Here is a 19,927-nt window from a genome sequence, read left to right as displayed (position 1 = left end):
GGCGAGCTGAATATATCAGGCGCTTTTTGTTAACATCGATGTGCTCATCAGTTTCACTTTTCATCAACTGGCCAATCACAGTGAACTTTGAGACGTTGAACTCGTCCTGCATGACTGGTTCTGATTATTGATGAGATTAGTAGCATTAACAAATTAAGAGACCAGTGCGGGCAATTTTTCATGCACAAGGATTTAATGAATGAAACTGCTGGAATTAATATTAGCGCCTTCTAGTGGTGAGCTGTGTAGTGTACTGTTACATAAAATGACCCCACGCATACAGTAAAATGTAACTTTATCTACGGTCATTATCATAATATAAATACTAATAGACTCATTTAAACTAGTTCCTCCTGCAGTGGAAGGCTCAGAGTGCCAGGATGTGTCCTCCTGAGAGCAACACCTTCCCCTGGTCTGATTCACTAAATGTGCCGATTGTCCAGAGACCAGGGTCCTCGCTCTCAGTCCTCCAGTGTTTACACACCATAGTTTAACACAAGGAGAAGGAGCACACACCTACTTTAAATATGTATATAATAAATAGTTTGTTAAACTTTGTGTTGCTCGAACATTTGTCACTGTGCTCCTACATTTTTTCCATTTAGGAGCACATGTGCTCACGGGGGAAAAGGTTAGCGTAGAGCCCTGGATGCTCAGACTCCCATGACTCCTTCCCAACAACCCCGAGAGGGTAAAGAGCTGGTCGGTCCAGGATGGAGTCCACACTGCTCCTCCTGCAGCCGGTCTGAGTCTCGTGTCCAGCACCCTGACCCCTGGAGCCTGAAGGAGTCCTGCGCTGCGTTTGTGCTGCTCAGATATCAAACAAATAGAAATCGGTGTTTCAGTTTGGCGTCCCGTTCAGTGGACGGTTTCCTCACCTGTTCATCGTTATCTGAAGATCAACGCCTCAACCAATCAGTGGATCCACTAGCTGTATACTCTGCTGTGTAGTTTAACCTCCACATGCACCAGATTTTAGAAACACTTCCTTTGTAAAGTACCTGTCAGGTAAAGGTGGTGAAGTAAAAGTATCAGGAACACAACATGGAAATACTGAAGTACTTGAGTCAAAGTATCACAACGTGAAAACAGAAGAATCATTATTTTATTCAGTTATTGCTCAGATAGAAACTCTGCTGTCAGTTTTTCTCTTAAAAGACTTTAACATGACAATAAAAACAGGAAGTTCTTCATTTAAACATCCAAAATAAAAGCCCTCGTCTGAAAACAACCCTGATGAGTCAAACAGCAGTTTTAAAATGTCGAAGGCACTTCGGACACTTAGAGACGCCTTTTTATTATTTTTATAAATATTAATAACAGACAACGTGTCACACCAGTGGCCTGCACCACGAGGGGAGTTAACTGAGGGTAACAAACTCTGACCGCTACGCTGGAGTTAAACTGCGGCGGTGGATCAGACGTTGGTTAGCTGAGTCGGCGTTAACTTATTTGGAGTTGGTTCGGCCGCGCAGGCAGAGTTTTTCACAGCGGCGCGTGCTCCGCATTCCTCCAGAGGAACGCACGTTGGCAGTGTCGGGAAATTATGACTGTAAAGACGAGTTAACTCTAAATCTAATATCGTGGCGGCCGACAGAGCCAGGGAGGCTTGTTGGCGTCGCATGGAGTGAATCTGTAGCCTGATTATCTTCAGGGGTCTGATTGTAGTTCAAATCTCTATTCTGTGTTTTATGGGCTCTTCTTTTATGTGTAACGTGATGAAGATGTAAAAGTCCAGCTGCACACGAGGGGGAATAATCCCAGACAGAAAATAATTTCCAAGATTAATCTACAAGTGAAGAACCTGAATATTCTCTGAGATTATAGTCACACATTTATGAGAGAAACTTCTGCAGGCAGTGGAAAGTTATATTAGACTTCACAATCTGATCCAGCAGTGAGGAAATACTCGTGAGTTTAGCCCACAGTCACTATCCTGCACCTCAGACTTCACCGTGGATCGGCCGTATTCAGAAGGAAACTCCAGAGGGATTCTCGATTTTTGTGACTTTAATTTCAGGGATTTTAAATTTCACACTTTCATGGAGGATTTTTTCCCCTTGTTATTAAGCCCGACCCTGGCTCTGTATTTTTTGGACAGGTAAAACAGTCTAAATATCTAAATATGTGAAACCACGCAGACGGGCTCCATCTAAGAAACTGTGCCGTTAATTAAGATTCCTCTCTGACTCCCCGAGGCTGCAGGGCTCGCTGTGTGAACGTGATGCTGCTGTGTTCACAACTTCACTGCAGCCTCAGAGGAACAAATCAGGTGTGGATTAATATCCTGCTTCTCATCAGTAACACTGAGTACAGATGTGGTGTGGAGTCCACGTGCAGGGGAACCTCGAGGTAACCACCAACAAAACCTGCTCGGAGCAGTTTAGAGATGCGGCGTAAATTGCCATGGAAACAGACCTCGGGTAACACCTGTCCACCTTTCGTAGTACGTGTTAACCGGGAAGTTACACCTGAAGTTACCTGGATAAGCCAGTTACATCCGCTTCGCAGTACAGGCCGCAGTGCACTCACAGGTAAACTGACTCAGTAACAGGAAGTTGTTGGCTCAAATATTTCACCTTAAAAGGACTAAACTGTTTTTTCAAACATTCTGTTTCTGTGTTGCAGCTTTTATTCTGAAAAGGTCTTGTTGTTTCAACCAATGGGAGATTTCAGAGCAAGGTCAGCTGATCTCCAGCAGCCAATCAGCAAATATTCAGATTTTAAAACACAAACAAAAATTTAAATACTTGTAAACAGCTGGCGTCACATGATCAATAACACGTTTAGAGGAGCAGTTCGACGTTTTCTTCTGTCTGCTTCATTTAGTTTCACTGAGAAAACATCCATTTCTGAAATAAAGACATTTTAAAGTCTACCTGTTCATTTGTGTAAAGGGAAGTCTGAGCGTACCTGAAGTTAGTTTCTGTTTTATCTGGTTTCTTTTCTTGTTCGTCTCGTCTGTTTTTTAACGATCGCTCCTCCGTTTGCTTCTTTGCTCGTTAAGGACAGGAATTTTGCAGTTTACTACACTTCCTGGTCAGTAAACGCGTCACAACCTGCTGCTTTATGATCACAGACTCGTTTCTGTGTGAATTGAAACCCTCCGGTGATCATGTGACCTTCCTGTCACTTTACTGAACACAAAGCTCGACACAAATATAAAAACACAAAATATTTTCGAGTACCGCGACACAAATGCACCCTGATTCCTGCCGGTATTGATCCACGTCAGAGCCGATATTAGTTGTGATGGTTGTGGCCGATACTGAAACTATAATATGAATCCTACAGTAAATAAATATTTTCAGATATTATTCATCCTCAAAATAAAGATTACATTAATTTATTGTAAAGGTATTAAAAGATTTACGAGCACGTGTGAGCTGCAGACTATCACTGATCAATCAACAACTACACGGATGGGAAGATCAATCAGACGCGTCTTTAAGGCTGAGTGGGCGTTGACCGCTGCTGGCTCCGCCCCCTCGCTCACACACACACACACCTGAGTCTGCTTTTGGGTCCCTTCTTCTTCTTCTTCTTGTTATTATTGCTGTTAGAAAAGAACACTGACCAATCACATCAACACAATCTGATCAGAAACAGGAAGTAAATACTGTAACCATGACAACGTCATCAGCTGATCCTTCAGTTTATCAAAAAAAAAAAAATCTTCATCTGCCACAAATAAAAAATATAAAATCTGTATTCTGTATCTAAATATATCTTCTGTTTCAGCCAAACACTGCTCATTTACATACAGCTCATTTACATACAGCTCATTAGCATACAGCTCATTCACACGCCGCTTATTAGCACACAGCTCATTTACATACAGTATGGACGGAGAGCAGCTGCTGCTGCCTCAGAGTCTCTTCAGTCACCGAGCTGAACTCCTGCTGCTTTATTAGCTTCCCTTTGAGCCCCACACAGAGGGGGATTGTGGGTAATGTGTCCTCAGGTCAGATGTGTAGTTCTAGTACTGGACGTACTCCGACTGAAGAGACTGGAAGACAGAAACGCAGAAGTTCTGAATAAACTTGATGTTTTTACAGACACGTTTCGGTGATCCTTCATTACTGTTGTTGGTTATTGATGTCACTTCCTGCGGTCAGTCACACTGAGCAGCTGAGGCAGAAACAGATTACTGTGTTCACCCAACGGCTGTTATCAGATTATTTAAAGGTCAGATGACTCTGAGCTCCTCTCTGGGGGGGCTGTAGCCACACCCACTGCTCTCAGCTTCCTGTTGGTGATTGGCTCATTGATCTCTCAGTATTTACAGAACCAGTATCTAATCACATCCTTAACAACAATACAGAACATCTACAACACATCAAACTGGTATCTGAGTAACAGTCTGAACAGACAACCAATCACGGTGTCAGAAACCGACACTAACCAATGAAATTTCACGCTTAGCTTGAATCCGCCTCTGAACTTTCATGATTTGTTGCTGGTCCAAAGGACTTTATTATATTTGGATCCGAGAGCTTTCCAACGGTCATGTGGTGCAGACAGCGAAAGCGGGAGGAGATGCAGCGTTACGAACGTTTCGGAGAAACCTACAGACGCTCAGAACTAAAACACCGAATCAGAGAACGATTAAACAAAGTTTCTGCTGCCGTGTCTCGGACGCTATCTGCTTTACTGCCTCGTCGTCTCTCACGTTCAGCAAAATGTCAACTACAAAAATGTCCTGAGTACTGTCTGCAGGTATTGCTTTCAGCTGCACAGCTCCAACAACCTTGCAGCCTGAGAGGCAGAGCCCTGGGTAAAAAGAAACTACTAACAGCAGTGCCGTCCTTCAAGGTGACGGACCGGATGAGGATTTCCAGGTCAGACGAGGAGGTGTGTTCAGGTGTGTGTGATGGTTTCGCTTCATGCTAACGTGAGAGGAACAGTTTATCACGACATTAAAGTCACATGTGAGCTTCCTGTGTAGAGTCACGATGGACAGACTGTCAGTGTGGACACACCTGGTCATGTGACCTCTGTTACAGGTGAGCTGAAGTTCAGGAGAAACACGCCAGAAGCTTCTTGCATTTTTATTGGCAGACAGTCGAACGTCAGTAAAAAGAAACTGCAGTTCGTCTGTAACTTATATAACCTGAGTTCAGACTGACAGGAAGCGACGCTGAGATTTAATTGTACAGGTGGGTCGTGTTACCTGACAGAGGCAGGCTAGCTTCATATTTAGCGTACACGAGCGGCGTCAGTGTGAACGTCTGGCTCAGAGGGTAGAGAAGAAGAAGGCTGTTGCTGATGTCAGAACACAGAGAACCAATCAGCAAAGAGGGGCGGGGCTAAGCTGCTGCTGTGTCAGAGGACTTACAGGTATGGAGCGGCTCAGGTAGCGTCCTGATGGGCCCTTCAGAGCGGCGCTGTAGGGCCCCGGGCCCCTGAAGTCCGGAGGCCCCGTCCTGCTACCGAGGACGAAGTCGGAGCTTTTCCCTGCGGGGGGCCCCGCAGAGGCTCCGTACAGACCGCTGTTGTTGTTGACCTCCTGCTGCACGCTGCGAGGGCTGTTTCCATAACGACACACAGAGGGAGGGGCCAGAGAGGAGTGGGAGGGGCTGAGAGACACAGAGGAGGAGGGAGGAAGAGCAGAGTAGGGAGGGTTTTTATCCTCCTCCAGGTCTGCAGCGTAAAGGTCACTGAGCGAGCTCGCCAACCGAGAGCTGGGGGGGGGGGGGGGGGGGGGGGGGGGGGGTGGACACATGTCAGTAAGAGAATGATGATCTATTAGAAACAAGTCTGGATTGTTCAATTTTATTTAAGCATCTGGGCCTGTCACCATGGCAACAAGTCCTTGTGAACCTCAAACAGGAAGTGATTGTTAGCTACATGTTGAAATAATCTGACTGTAGAAGAAGAACGTGACGTGTTGAACAGAACTCCTGATCAATACTGACACTAACGAGCAGAAACCTGATCAACGAACACGGAACTCACTGAACTCATCAATATTCATGTTTATCAAAGAGTGGAAACACTGAACACCTCACATGTACCTGCAGAGAAGTACACACAGATACTAACAGCTGCGTATTATTACCTACTACAGCCTGTATATCAGCACTATCAGGGACCAGAGGAGGTGTTCTAGTCCTATCAGGGATCAGAGGAGGCGTCCTAGTCCTATCAGGAGGCGTCCTAGTCCTATCAGGGATCAGAGGAGGCGTCCTAGTCCTATCAGGAGGCGTCCTAGTCCTATCAGGGACCAGAGGAGGCGTCCTAGTCCTATCAGGAGGCGTACTAGTCCTATCAGGGACCAGAGGAGGCGTTCTAGTCCTATCAGGGACCAGAGGAGGTGTCCTAGTCCTATCAGGAGGCGTCCTAGTCCTATCAGGGACCAGAGGAGGCGTCCTAGTCCTATCAGGGACCAGAGGAGGCGTCCTAGTCCTATCAGGGACCAGAGGAGGCGTCCTAGTCCTATCAGGGACCAGAGGAGGCGTCCTAGTCCTATCAGGAGGCGTCCTAGTCCTATCAGGAGGCGTCCTAGTCCTATCAGGAGGCGTCCTAGTCCTATCAGGAGGCGTCCTAGTCCTATCAGGGACCAGAGGAGGCGTCCTAGTCCTATCAGGAGGCGTCCTAGTCCTATCAGGGATCAGAGGAGGCGTCCTAGTCCTATCAGGAGGCGTCCTAGTCCTATCAGGGACCAGAGGAGGCGTCCTAGTCCTATCAGGAGGCGTCCTAGTCCTATCAGGGACCAGAGGAGGCGTCCTAGTCCTATCAGGAGGCGTACTAGTCCTATCAGGGATCAGAGGAGGCGTACTAGTCCTTTCAGGAGGCGTACTAGTCCTTTCAGGGACCAGAGGAGGCGTACTAGTCCTATCAGGAGGCGTACTAGTCCTATCAGGGACCAGAGGAGGCGTACTAGTCCTTTCAGGAGGCGTACTAGTCCTTTCAGGGACCAGAGGAGGCGTACTAGTCCTTTCAGGGACCAGAGGAGGCGTACTAGTCCTTTCAGGAGGCGTACTAGTCCTTTCAGGAGGATTACTAGTCCTTTCAGGAGGATTACTAGTCCTTTCAGGGACCAGAGGAGGCGTACTAGTCCTTTCAGGAGGCGTACTAGTCCTTTCAGGAGGGTTACTAGCCCTTCAGGAGGCATACTAGTCCTTTCAGGAGGCATACTAGTCCTTTCAGGAGGCATACTAGTCCTTTCAGGAGGCGTACTAGTCCTTTCAGGAGGCATACTAGTCCTTTCAGGAGGCGTCCTAGTCCTATCAGGAAACAGAGGAGGCGTCCTAGTCCTATCAGGAGGCGTACTAGTCCTATCAGGGACCAGAGGAGGCGTACTAGTCCTATCAGGGACCAGAGGAGGCGTACTAGTCCTATCAGGGACCAGAGGAGGCGTACTAGTCCTTTCAGGGACCAGAGGAGGTGTACAAGTCCTTTCAGGGACCAGAGGAGGCGTACTAGTCCTATCAGGAGGCATACTAGTCCTATCAGGAGGCATACTAGTCCTATCAGGGACCAGAGGAGGCGTACTAGTCCTATCAGGGACCAGAAGAGGCGTACTAGTCCTATCAGGAGGCGTCCTAGTCCTATCAGGGACCAGAGGAGGCGTCCTAGTCCTATCAGGAGGCGTACTAGTCCTATCAGGGGCCAGAGGAGGCGTCCTAGTCCTATCAGGAGGCATCCTAGTCCTATCAGGAGGCGTACTAGTCCTATCAGGGATCAGAGGAGGCGTCCTAGTCCTATCAGGAGGCGTACTAGTCCTATCAGGGGCCAGAGGAGGCGTCCTAGTCCTATCAGGAGGCGTACTAGTCCTATCAGGAGGCGTACTAGTCCTATCAGGGGCCAGAGGAGGCGTCCTAGTCCTATCAGGAGGCGTACTAGTCCTATCAGGGACCAGAGGAGGCGTCCTAGTCCTATCAGGAGGCGTACTAGTCCTATCAGGGGCCAGAGGAGGCGTCCTAGTCCTATCAGGAGGCGTCCTAGTCCTATCAGGAGGCGTACTAGTCCTATCAGGGATCAGAGGAGGCGTCCTAGTCCTATCAGGAGGCGTACTAGTCCTATCAGGAGGCGTCCTAGTCCTATCAGGGACCAGAGGAGGCGTCCTAGTCCTATCAGGAGGCGTCCTAGTCCTATCAGGGACCAGAGGAGGCGTCCTAGTCCTATCAGGAGGCGTACTAGTCCTATCAGGGACCAGAGGAGGCGTCCTAGTCCTATCAGGAGGCGTACTAGTCCTATCAGGGATCAGAGGAGGCGTACTAGTCCTATCAGGAGGCGTACTAGTCCTTTCAGGAGGCGTACTAGTCCTTTCAGGGACCAGAGGAGGCGTCCTAGTCCTATCAGGAGGCGTACTAGTCCTTTCAGGGACCAGAGGAGGCATACTAGTCCTATCAGGAGGCGTACTAGTCCTATCAGGGACCAGAGGAGGCGTCCTAGTCCTATCAGGAGGCGTCCTAGTCCTTTCAGGAGGCGTCCTAGTCCTTTCAGGAGGCGTCCTAGTCCTTTCAGGAGGCATACTAGTCCTTTCAGGAGGCGTACTAGTCCTTTCAGGAGGCGTACTAGTCCTTTCAGGAGGCGTACTAGTCCTTTCAGGGACCAGAGGAGGCGTACTAGTCCTATCAGGAGGCGTACTAGTCCTTTCAGGAGGCGTACTAGTCCTATCAGGAGGCGTACTAGTCCTATCAGGAGGCGTACTAGTCCTTTCAGGAAGCGTACTAGTCCTTTCAGGAAGCATACTAGTCCTTTCAGGAAGCATACTAGTCCTTTCAGGAAGCATACTAGTCCTTTCAGGAGGCATACTAGTCCTTTCAGGAGGCGTACTAGTCCTATCAGGGACCAGAGGAGGCGTACTAGTCCTTTCAGGAGGCGTACTAGTCCTATCAGGGACCAGAGGAGGCGTCCTAGTCCTATCAGGGACCAGAGGAGGCGTACTAGTCCTATCAGGGACCAGAGGAGGCGTACTAGTCCTTTCAGGGACCAGAGGAGGTGTACAAGTCCTTTCAGGGACCAGAGGAGGCGTACTAGTCCTATCAGGAGGCATACTAGTCCTATCAGGAGGCATACTAGTCCTATCAGGGACCAGAGGAGGCGTACTAGTCCTATCAGGGACCAGAAGAGGCGTCCTAGTCCTATCAGGAGGCGTCCTAGTCCTATCAGGGACCAGAGGAGGCGTCCTAGTCCTATCAGGAGGCGTCCTAGTCCTATCAGGGACCAGAGGAGGCGTCCTAGTCCTATCAGGGACCAGAGGAGGCGTACTAGTCCTATCAGGAGGCGTACTAGTCCTATCAGGGACCAGAGGAGGCGTACTAGTCCTATCAGGAGGCGTACTAGTCCTATCAGGAGGCGTACTAGTCCTATCAGGAGGCGTACTAGTCCTATCAGGGACTAGAGGTGTTGATCAAAGGGAGGCTGACTCAAACAGGAAGTGGATGATAATACTGGATGATAACACTGACCTCCTGATGTTGGACGCCGTTGACGACGGATTTCTACCAATCCTCTTGGCTGCAGCAGAAGCAGAGGATGCTGGGAACTTGGAGGACTTGAGGGGGGAAGAGGGGCCCTGACCGGCACCCATCGACAATCTGAACACAGAGACACAAACCATTATCAATACTTTCACTGATTGATGTTTAAATCAATAAACTGAGCAGATAAAACAGAACTCAATAACAGAACTGTGAGCAGCGAGGAGGTGGCGAGGAGGTGGCGAGCGGAAGGTGAAACCAGGACCAGGCTTCAGAGCTTCAGTTTGTAGAGAAACACACCACAGACAGGAGGAGGCGGTGGCTCTGAGAGACCTGGTCCTCGTCTCTCTGCTGCTCGCATCCCTCCGCTAAGCCCCGCCCACCAAACCCACAAGGGGCTAGTTGCCCTGGAAACCTCAGCCTGCGTACGGCTCACGCTCCAAATGTGCAACCATCGGCGTCTGAGAGGGCGACGCACGGCCGGACTTAAACCAGAGCACTCACAGGAAACGCAGCACAACATACTAGATAGATAGATGAAGGTTTGAGGAGGCGGGACTTTACTGCAGGTAGTTCCACTAACACGGAAACACCTCCGTCCACACGGCCACCGTGTTGAGAGAGGTCAGAGGTCAGAGGTGAGCTGTACCTGAGCGGCTGTGAGGCTGATCTGCTGTGCGTCTTCATCTCCTCCACTCTGAAAGAAAACAGGCAGGTTAAACCTTCAGCTTCATCAGGACCAAGGTTCTGCTGATTAAACCTGCCTCCCTGCAGCCCGTCTGTCAGGCGCACAGCAGGTGTGACAGGACAGGTTTGATGTAGGAACGACATCCAGACACAGTGGACAGAGTTGTGCGTACTGCGTAGTGAATTCAGCGCAGGTTAGAGGCCGGTGTTTCTGTTCCGCTGCCTCCCTGTAGCTCGCTGATCAATCAGTCGTGCAGCTGATACAGGAAGGAGCGCGTTTTTACTTATGGTTAGAAATCTGTGAGCTAATCAGATTCTACAGCAGACAGCTGTTATAAAAAGGCGTATCTCATTTTTTGTGTAACTTAAGTCAAAAAGTGAAACTTTCAGATAAGAGAAATATTTTCGACCATTTGTTTTAGTTAATCCACTTCTCAAAATATTCGCATGGAGACTGTATCAAAGAGACGTGGACCTCCTGTAAAGGTCGGGTTCTGCATCGGGGCGGCGAGGAGACGATCAGCCTGCTGAGCTGTTATGAAGCCCGCAGGTTCTTTGCCAGAGACCTTCAGCTCGTCCAGGGTCTCTCAGAGTCTCTGAGGGGTTCAGGTCAGGTGAGCTGGCCGACCAATCACAGTAACGCCACGGTCAGCAGACCGGTTCCTAGTGGTTCTGGTCCTGCTGGAACAGGAAACCAGCGTCTCCGTAAAGCTCGTCAGCAGATGGAGTCTCTAAAGGCTCCTGGTAGTGAGCCCAGTGGACCAGAACCAGCAGAGGACAAGGCCCCCCTTAGATCATCGCAGACTGTGGAAACTTCACTCTGGACTTTGGATTCTGGTCCTCTCCAGACTCTGGGACCTGGATTTCATCTGAAAACAGGACCACTGAGCACCGGTTCTGGTTTTCCTTAGCCCAGCTAAGACTCGTCTGACTCTGTCTCTGGTTCAGGACTGGCTGACACCAGGACTGAGACGCTTGCAGCTCATGTCCTGAGCTACAGGACTGAGATTAAAGGCTCTTCTCATTCTCTATTCTAATATTTGGAGATGTGGACTTTTGATTTCCGTGAGCTCTGATCACCAAGATTAAAACAGAAGAAATATTTTACTTAAAGTTTAATGAATGTAGAAAATAGGAAAGCTTCCCTTTTTAACCATATTCTAATTTTCTGAGACGCACCTGTACAGAACCCTTCAGATCTGTATCCAATCACACGCTGACTGTCCTACGTGTCTGTCTGAGACCTGAGCAGGGACATCTGGGGTCTCATTTCTAAACGGTGCGTACGTTCAAAACAGGGCTGGAAACGTGCGGACGCCACTTCCCACGCAAAGGTTGTGATCCAATGTGCGTCCTGTAAGTAAAGGAGGAGAAAAGAGAAACGGCGCCGCACACGGCAGAAGGATGTAACGCTTTGAAATGAAGAGGTGGAAAATAAATCCAAATATTCCCTCTGAGTATTCCAGGCTTAAAGCCTTTCTGAATAAAAAAAAACACGTTTCCTTAAGTGGCACAAAAAAAAAAAAAAAAAAAATTTAAGATCATTTGCAGCCACAAAGATCCAGATTCAGGATCAGAAACACAAACGGAGAAAGAACGCCTCAGATATGTTGCACAGTTTAATCAGGAATCAGATTAATTAATACCTGCATGCAGCAATTTATTCTCCTGAATAAGGTGAACAGGAGACAAATTACATTTAAACTGATGCTGTTTTCAGAGCGTCAGTCGAGCCAATAGGAGAGCAGAGTTTCATATACTGTTATCAGATGTTCGTGGAGCCAAACGCTGAGCGCCGGCGTGTGGATGTGATGCTGCTTGTAAAAACACGTTATGGAAATAAAACACTATTTTATGTCATTACAACACGTCCTACTTCTTTAACTCGTCAGCAGCCTCGTTCAGCGAGCCGACTGTTTGTGGAAATAAATGTTTAAACACAGAGGAAGGAATCCAGATCAGTACCTGGGTCATCCCTCCAGCCAGCGACGTCACTACTCAGAGGGAGGCCCCTTCCTGCAGATCGGTCATAAAGGGGCGGGGCTCCGGGGCCCCTTTCCTCGGGTGCACAAGCGTTGGTGAAAGTGTGTTTTTTCCCCACCAAACAGCTTCAGCTTCACCAAAAGGAAGTTCAGAGTCCCTGAGTTAGATTCAGAGTCTGCCTCCTTTTCTTCCTGCAGTCGGGACGTATGAACATTAATGAGCTTCACTGAGCGTTTACAGGCAGCTGTGGGCGCTTGGAGGGTCGGACGTGGCGCTCCCTCACAGGGGCCACATTTCAAGTTGATTGTGATTTAGAAAGCTAACTTGCTGACAGATGTGCGTACGCTCGGTTTTATAAGTCTGAGAATTTTTTGCTGTATGCCATTTTTGGCGTTTGGGAGCACGGACACTTTTAGAGAGGTTTTATAAATGAGACCCCTAGTTATTCTGAACTCTGCTCTCTGTTGGAGGTTTAGGTTCTGGTCTTGGTTCTGGTACCTGAGAGCTACGGTGGTGGCAGGGCGGGGGGGCCGTCGGCTCTTCAAGGCTCTCAGTTTGTCTCCCTGAGTCAGACCCGGTCCGCCGTCCATCACCTCACTCTGGAGGATAAAACAAGCGCACCATGAGATGACTGCCAGGTTACAGGTGTGCGTTTCACTGTGCGTGTGCGCGCGTGTGTGAGACCTCGGTCAGCCGGTCGGAGCTCGGGGATTTGAACATGTTGCTGTTGTAGGCGGAGTTTAACGTGAGGTCGTCCATGCTGGTGATGAGGTGAGACACGGCCCTCTCCTCCAGCTTGGCCTTCTGGGAACGTTGGCTGTCGCCTAGCAACCACAGCGCCGCCTGCTTCCTGTGAACACAAACACATTTAGACGTTTGACAGAAACTGTGTGCTGCTGCTCCTGGTGGATCATTAAAGTCCGACAGGTGTTCCTTTCTGCCTTCCAGGTAAACCACAATCTGGGACTCACTCTTCCAGGAAGTTCTGCTGTGGTCCAATCACAGAGCCCGGTCTGCAGATCCTGATCCAGGCGATGGCCTCGCCTGCCGTGAAGCGGTAATGTTTCATCAAGTAACAGCCAATCAGAGTGCCCGTCCTGCCCAGTCCAGCTGACAAACAGACAGACAGACAGTCAGAACCTCCAGAGAACCAGAACCACACAGTTATAGAACAGGAAGTCATAAGACAGGAAGTCATAGGACAGGAAGTCATAAGACAGGAAGTTATAGGACAGGAAGTTATAGGACAGGAAGTCATAAGACAGGAAGTCATAAGACAGGAAGTCATAAGACAGGATGTTATAAGACAGGATGTTATAAGACAGGATGTTATAAGACAGGAAGTCATAAGACAGGATGTTATAAGACAGGAAGTCAGAAGACAGGAAGTCAGAAGACAGGAAGTCAGAAGACAGGATGTTATAAGACAGGAAGTCAGAAGACAGGAAGTCAGAAGACAGGATGTTATAGGACAGGAAGTCAGAAGACAGGATGTTATAGGACAGGAAGTCAGAAGACAGGATGTCAGAAGACAGGAAGTCATAAGACAGGAAGTCATAAGACAGAGGCGCTACTCGCTATACAGTGAGCTCGCCATTGTGTAGTGCTGTCTGAATGTATAGTGATAATTATTAGTATCTATGTAGTCCACTCAGCAGAGGTGGGATTAAGTCACACATGTCCAAGTCACAAGCAAGTCTCAAGTCTTCAAATTTGCGACTCGAGTCCCCCGTCTCTGCCACTCAGTGTATCCCAGAATGCATTTTGAAAAGTAGTGTAGAACCGATGGTCACTAACCAAGCCCTATATACCATCATGCATTGCACTGAAAAAAATAAAAAATAAAATAAACAGTCCACCAACTGACTGTCTGACGGCAGTGACGTCATTAACGGCGCTGAAATAATGACCGGACAGTGATGTTTTCATAATGCAGGCGAGCTCACTGCATAGTTCTCCCTGCGCAGGGGTGCAGTGTGGTGTAGTGAGTGGGGAGTTCGGACACAGCCAGGAAGTTGTATGAAGGTACAGGAAGTCCTCACCCTTGCAGTGGACAGCGACAGCGCCATCCGTACTCTCACAGATGTGCAGGAAGCGGCGGGTAATGATGTCATTGGGCGTGCTCCCATCTAAGAAGAAGAGGTCGTAGTGGTCGAAGCCGGCGTCCGTGAAGCGCTTGCTGTCGTAGATCTTCTTGTTCAGGCGGATGACGGTGGTCACGTTGTGTTTTCTGAAGTAAGGGAAGTACGCCTCGGGGGCGTGGAGGGGGTAACCTGCAGGGGGCGGAGCAACCACAGGTGTTAAACAGCAGCCCGACAACAAATTCTAGCTTGGACACGCCCCCTTTCTGACCCGCAGGACCCCATCAGGTGCAGCTGACTGAACTCACCGTTCTCTACTTTGGTTTTAGGATGAGGTCCGCTGAAGGCCAGGAACTTCCCCGGGACGATCCAGTTGAGATCTCCATTCTCCACCCGCTGCAGACAAACAGAGGGCGGGAGGTCACAGGTGAGTAACCAGCATCAACATTACAACACCACAACAGATGAGGGCCAGTTTAACCATCTTTGATCCTGTTTGGGTGAATCAAGTCCTGAATGTCCCAAAACCTTCTCCAGCTTAATCACAATAAAACAGAAATCCTTATTTTTGGCCCTTAAAGTCTGTTTTAAAAAACATCAACCCTGCAGCCTGACACCTGGGTGTAATGCTGGACCGTGACCTTTCCTTTGAAAAACAAATGTTGTTCGATCCTGTTTTTATCAGAAACATCTCAAACATCAGGTCTTTTCTCTCTCGGTCTGATCTTAGGAAGTTCATCGCTGCTTTTATTTCATGTACGTTGGATAATTGTGATTCACTGTATTCAGGGCTGAGCTAAAAACGCAGCCGCTCGACTTTAACAAACACAAGAAGATCACACCAGCCCTGTTTCAGCCTCCCTGGTCAAGTGATTTTAACTGATCACTTTCAAAGCACTTCGTGGTTCTTACCCAGCTACACTGCTGAGTAGCTGCTCCCCTATGAGCCCGAGCCTCAGGTCCTCGGGCAGCAGGGCTCTGTTAGATGTCCTGAGCCCCTGAGCTCTGGACCTCCCTGCCTGAGAACCCAAGGTGACATCTTTTAAATCACTTCTCAAGTTTTACCTTTACAAAACAGCCTCTTTAATTTTAGTCCTTCCTTTCTTCTCATTTTAAATTGCTCTGTCTTGAAATATTTTTAATTTGTTTTCCATCCATGTCAGGTTTTAATAAGTGCTGTAAAAATAGAGTTTATTATTACTACAGTGATCCTCCTGAGGGGGGCGCTCCGCTCTCACCACAACCTGTCAGACACTTCCTGCTGCACAGTAAACACACAGACTTTAGATTGTAACATGTTCTTTGTTGATGTGTTCTGCTTTAGGATGAATTATTATTTCATTATCTTTTGTCTTCTTTGAGTTTGTTCTAATTCTGTAGAAACTCTGCACTGACTGTGGTGAGTTGAGGCTGTGGTGAGGTGAGGCAGTGGTGAGGTGAAGCTGTGGTGAAGCTGAGGTGAGGCGAGGCTGTGATGAAGCTGAGGTGAGGCGAGGCTGTGGTGAAGCTAAAGCTGAGGTGAGGCTGTGGTGAGGTGAGGCAGTGGTGAGGCGAGGCTGTGATGAAGCTGAGGTGAGGCGAGGCTGTGGTGAAGCTAAAGCTGAGGTGAGGCTGTGGTGAGGTGAGGCAGTGGTGAGGTGAGGCTGTGGTGAGGTGAAGCTGAGGTGAGGCTGTGGTGAGGTGAGGCAGTGGTGAGGTGAGGCTGTGGTGAGGCTGTCGTGAGGTGAAGCTGAGGTGAGGCTGTGGTGAAGCTGTGGTGAGGCTGAGGTGAGGCGAGGCTGTGATGAAGCTGAGGTGAGGCGAGGCTGTGGTGAAGCTAAAGCTGAGGTGAGGCTGTGGTGAGGTGAGGCAGTGGTGAGGCGAGGCTGTGATGAAGCTGAGGTGAGGCGAGGCTGTGGTGAAGCTAAAGCTGAGGTGAGGCTGTGGTGAGGTGAGGCAGTGGTGAGGTGAGGCTGTGGTGAGGTGAAGCTGAGGTGAGGCTGTGGTGAGGTGAGGCAGTGGTGAGGTGAGGCTGTGGTGAGGCTGTCGTGAGGTGAAGCTGAGGTGAGGCTGTGGTGAAGCTGTGGTGAGGCTGTGGTGAAGCTAAAGCTGAGGTGAGGCTGTGGTGAAGCTAAAGCTGAGGTGAGGCTGTGGTGAAGCTAAAGCTGAGGTGAGGCTGTGGTGAGGCTGTGGTGAGGTGAGGCAGTGGTGAGGTGAAGCTGTGGTGAAGCTGAAGTGAGGGGAGACTGTGATGAAGCTGTGGTGAGGTGAAGCTGAGGTGAGGTGAGGCTGTGATGAAGCTGTGGTGAGGTGAAGCTGAGGTGAGGTGAGGCTGTGATGAAGCTGTGGTGAGGTGAAGCTGTGGTGAGGTGAGGCTGTGATGAAGCTGTGGTGAGGTGAGGCTGTGGTGAGGTGAAGCTGTGGTGAGGTGAAGCTGAGGTGAGGTGAAGCTGAGGTGAGGTGAGGCTGTGGTGAGGTGAAGCTGAGGTGAGGTGAGGCTGTGGTGAAGCTAAAGCTGAGGTGAGGCTGTGGTGAAGCTAAAGCTGAGGTGAGGCTGTGGTGAAGCTAAAGCTGAGGTGAGGCTGTGGTGAGGTGAAGCTGAGGTGAGGCTGTGGTGAGGTGAGGCTGTGGTGAAGCTGAGGTGAGGTGAGGCTGTGATGAAGCTGTGGTGAGGTGAAGCTGAGGTGAGGTGAGGCTGTGATGAAGCTGTGGTGAGGTGAAGCTGAGGTGAGGTGAGGCTGTGGTGAAGCTGTGGTGAGGTGAAGCTGTGGTGAGGTGAGGCTGTGGTGAAGCTGAGGTGAGGTGAGGCTGTGATGAAGCTGTGGTGAGGTGAAGCTGAGGTGAGGTGAGGCTGTGATGAAGCTGTGGTGAGGTGAAGCTGTGGTGAGGTGAGGCTGTGGTGAAGCTGAGGTGAGGTGAGGCTGTGATGAAGCTGTGGTGAGGTGAAGCTGAGGTGAGGTGAGGCTGTGATGAAGCTGTGGTGAGGTGAGGCTGTGATGAAGCTGTGGTGAGGTGAGGCTGTGGTGAGGTGAAGCTGAGGTGAGGTGAGGCTGTGGTGAGGTGAAGCTGTGGTGAGGTGAGGCTGTGAAGCTAAAGCTGAGGTGAGGCTGTGGTGAAGCTAAAGCTGAGGTGAGGCTGTGGTGAAGCTAAAGCTGAGGTGAGGCTGTGGTGAAGCTAAAGCTGAGGTGAGGCTGTGGTGAGGTGAAGCTGAGGTGAGGCTGTGGTGAGGTGAGGCTGTGGTGAGGTGAGGCTGTGGTGAGGTGAGGCTGTGGTGAGGCTGTGGTGAGGTGAGGCTGTGGTGAGGCTGTGGTGAGGTGAGGCTGTGGTGAAGCTAAAGCTGAGGTGAGGCTGTGGTGAGGTGAGGCTGTGGTGAGGTGAGGCTGTCGTGAGGTGAAGCTGAGGTGAGGCTGTGGTGAAGCTAAAGCTGAGGTGAGGCTGTGGTGAGGCTGTGGTGAGGTGAGGCTGTGGTGAGGCTGTGGTGAGGTGAGGCTGTGGTGAAGCTAAAGCTGAGGTGAGGCTGTGGTGAGGCTGTGGTGAGGTGAGGCTGTGGTGAGGCTGTGGTGAAGCTGTGGTGAAGCTGTGGTGAAGCTGTGGTGAAGCTGTGGTGAGGTGAGGCTGTGGTGAAGCTAAAGCTGAGGTGAGGCTGTGGTGAAGCTAAAGCTGAGGTGAGGCTGTGGTGAGGCTGTGGTGAGGTGAGGCAGTGGTGAAGCTAAAGCTGAGGTGAGGCTGTGGTGAAGCTAAAGCTGAGGTGAGGCTGTGGTGAGGTGAAGCTGAGGTGAGGCTGTGGTGAGGCTGTGGTGAGGTGAGGCTGTGGTGAGGTGAGGCTGTTGTGAGGTGAAGCTGAGGTGAGGCTGTGGTGAAGCTGTGGTGAGGTGAGGCTGTCGTGAGGTGAAGCTGAGGTGAGGCTGTGGTGAGGCTGTGGTGAGGTGAGGCTGTCGTGAGGCGAGGCTGTCGTGAGGTGAAGCTGAGGTGAGGCTGTGGTGAAGCTAAAGCTGAGGTGAGGCTGTGGTGAGGCTGTGGTGAGGTGAGGCTGTGGTGAAGCTAAAGCTGAGGTGAGGCTGTGGTGAGGCTGTGGTGAGGTGAGGCTGTGGTGAGGCTGTGGTGAAGCTGTGGTGAAGCTGTGGTGAGGCTGTGGTGAAGCTTTGGTGAGGCTGTGGTGAAGCTGTGGTGAGGTGAGGCTGTGGTGAAGCTAAAGCTGAGGTGAGGCTGTGGTGAAGCTAAAGCTGAGGTGAGGCTGTGGTGAGGCTGTGGTGAGGTGAGGCAGTGGTGAGGTGAAGCTGTGGTGAAGCTGAAGTGAGGTGAGACTGTGATGAAGCTGTGGTGAGGTGAAGCTGAGGTGAGGTGAGGCTGTGATGAAGCTGTGGTGAGGTGAAGCTGAGGTGAGGTGAGGCTGTGATGAAGCTGTGGTGAGGTGAAGCTGAGGTGAGGTGAGGCTGTGATGAAGCTGTGGTGAGGTGAAGCTGTGGTGAGGTGAGGCTGTGATGAAGCTGTGGTGAGGTGAGGCTGTGGTGAGGTGAAGCTGTGGTGAGGTGAAGCTGTGGTGAAGCTGAGGTGAGGTGAGGCTGTGGTGAGGTGAAGCTGAGGTGAGGTGAGGCTGTGAAGCTAAAGCTGAGGTGAGGCTGTGGTGAAGCTAAAGCTGAGGTGAGGCTGTGGTGAGGCTGTGGTGAGGTGAGGCTGTGGTGAGGCTGTGGTGAAGCTGTGGTGAAGCTGTGGTGAGGCTGTGGTGAAGCTTTGGTGAGGCTGTGGTGAAGCTGTGGTGAGGTGAGGCTGTGGTGAAGCTAAAGCTGAGGTGAGGCTGTGGTGAAGCTAAAGCTGAGGTGAGGCTGTGGTGAGGCTGTGGTGAGGTGAGGCTGTGGTGAAGCTAAAGCTGAGGTGAGGCTGTGGTGAGGCTGTGGTGAGGTGAGGCTGTGGTGAGGCTGTGGTGAAGCTGTGGTGAAGCTGTGGTGAAGCTGTGGTGAAGCTGTGGTGAAGCTGTGGTGAGGTGAGGCTGTGGTGAAGCTAAAGCTGAGGTGAGGCTGTGGTGAAGCTAAAGCTGAGGTGAGGCTGTGGTGAGGCTGTGGTGAGGTGAGGCAGTGGTGAAGCTAAAGCTGAGGTGAGGCTGTGGTGAAGCTAAAGCTGAGGTGAGGCTGTGGTGAGGTGAAGCTGAGGTGAGGCTGTGGTGAGGCTGTGGTGAGGTGAGGCTGTGGTGAGGTGAGGCTGTTGTGAGGTGAAGCTGAGGTGAGGCTGTGGTGAAGCTGTGGTGAGGTGAGGCTGTCGTGAGGTGAAGCTGAGGTGAGGCTGTGGTGAGGCTGTGGTGAGGTGAGGCTGTCGTGAGGCGAGGCTGTCGTGAGGTGAAGCTGAGGTGAGGCTGTGGTGAAGCTAAAGCTGAGGTGAGGCTGTGGTGAGGCTGTGGTGAGGTGAGGCTGTGGTGAGGTGAGGCTGTGGTGAAGCTAAAGCTGAGGTGAGGCTGTGGTGAGGCTGTGGTGAGGTGAGGCTGTGGTGAGGCTGTGGTGAAGCTGTGGTGAAGCTGTGGTGAGGCTGTGGTGAAGCTTTGGTGAGGCTGTGGTGAAGCTGTGGTGAGGTGAGGCTGTGGTGAAGCTAAAGCTGAGGTGAGGCTGTGGTGAAGCTAAAGCTGAGGTGAGGCTGTGGTGAGGCTGTGGTGAGGTGAGGCAGTGGTGAGGTGAAGCTGTGGTGAAGCTGAAGTGAGGTGAGACTGTGATGAAGCTGTGGTGAGGTGAAGCTGAGGTGAGGTGAGGCTGTGATGAAGCTGTGGTGAGGTGAAGCTGA

At 50.5% G+C, this 19,927-nt stretch overlaps 1 protein-coding gene across 2 annotated transcripts in view; it reads right to left on the bottom strand.

Annotated features, from left to right (window-relative positions):
• Nucleotides 1-1,087: 1,087 nt before the first annotated feature.
• Nucleotides 1,088-19,927, bottom strand: part of LOC119888646 (dual specificity protein phosphatase CDC14AB-like) — a 33,924-nt gene continuing 15,084 nt past the window's right edge. Inside the window, exons 8-16 of one of the 2 annotated variants that reach the window (XM_038699306.1) lie at nt 14,491-14,578; nt 14,144-14,374; nt 13,073-13,211; nt 12,786-12,951; nt 12,600-12,700; nt 10,081-10,128; nt 9,420-9,548; nt 5,339-5,684; nt 1,088-4,009 (exon numbers count right to left, since the gene is read on the bottom strand). In XM_038699306.1, the coding sequence (XP_038555234.1) occupies nt 3,980-4,009; nt 5,339-5,684; nt 9,420-9,548; nt 10,081-10,128; nt 12,600-12,700; nt 12,786-12,951; nt 13,073-13,211; nt 14,144-14,374; nt 14,491-14,578 (1,278 nt within the window). In that variant the 3' untranslated portion in view covers nt 1,088-3,979. The remainder of the gene's footprint in view (nt 4,010-5,338; nt 5,685-9,419; nt 9,549-10,080; nt 10,129-12,599; nt 12,701-12,785; nt 12,952-13,072; nt 13,212-14,143; nt 14,375-14,490; nt 14,579-19,927) is intronic. The other variant, XM_038699307.1, reaches the window with a different exon arrangement.

The sequence above is a fragment of the Micropterus salmoides genome, unplaced genomic scaffold (genome assembly GCF_014851395.1).
Source record: "Micropterus salmoides isolate LMB-PRFRI ecotype aquatic unplaced genomic scaffold, ASM1485139v1 Ms_hic_scaffold_5, whole genome shotgun sequence".
NCBI lineage: Eukaryota > Metazoa > Chordata > Actinopteri > Centrarchiformes > Centrarchidae > Micropterus > Micropterus salmoides.
The sequence above is the reverse complement of the archived record's forward strand: the minus strand, read 5'-3'. Positions and strand labels throughout refer to the sequence as shown.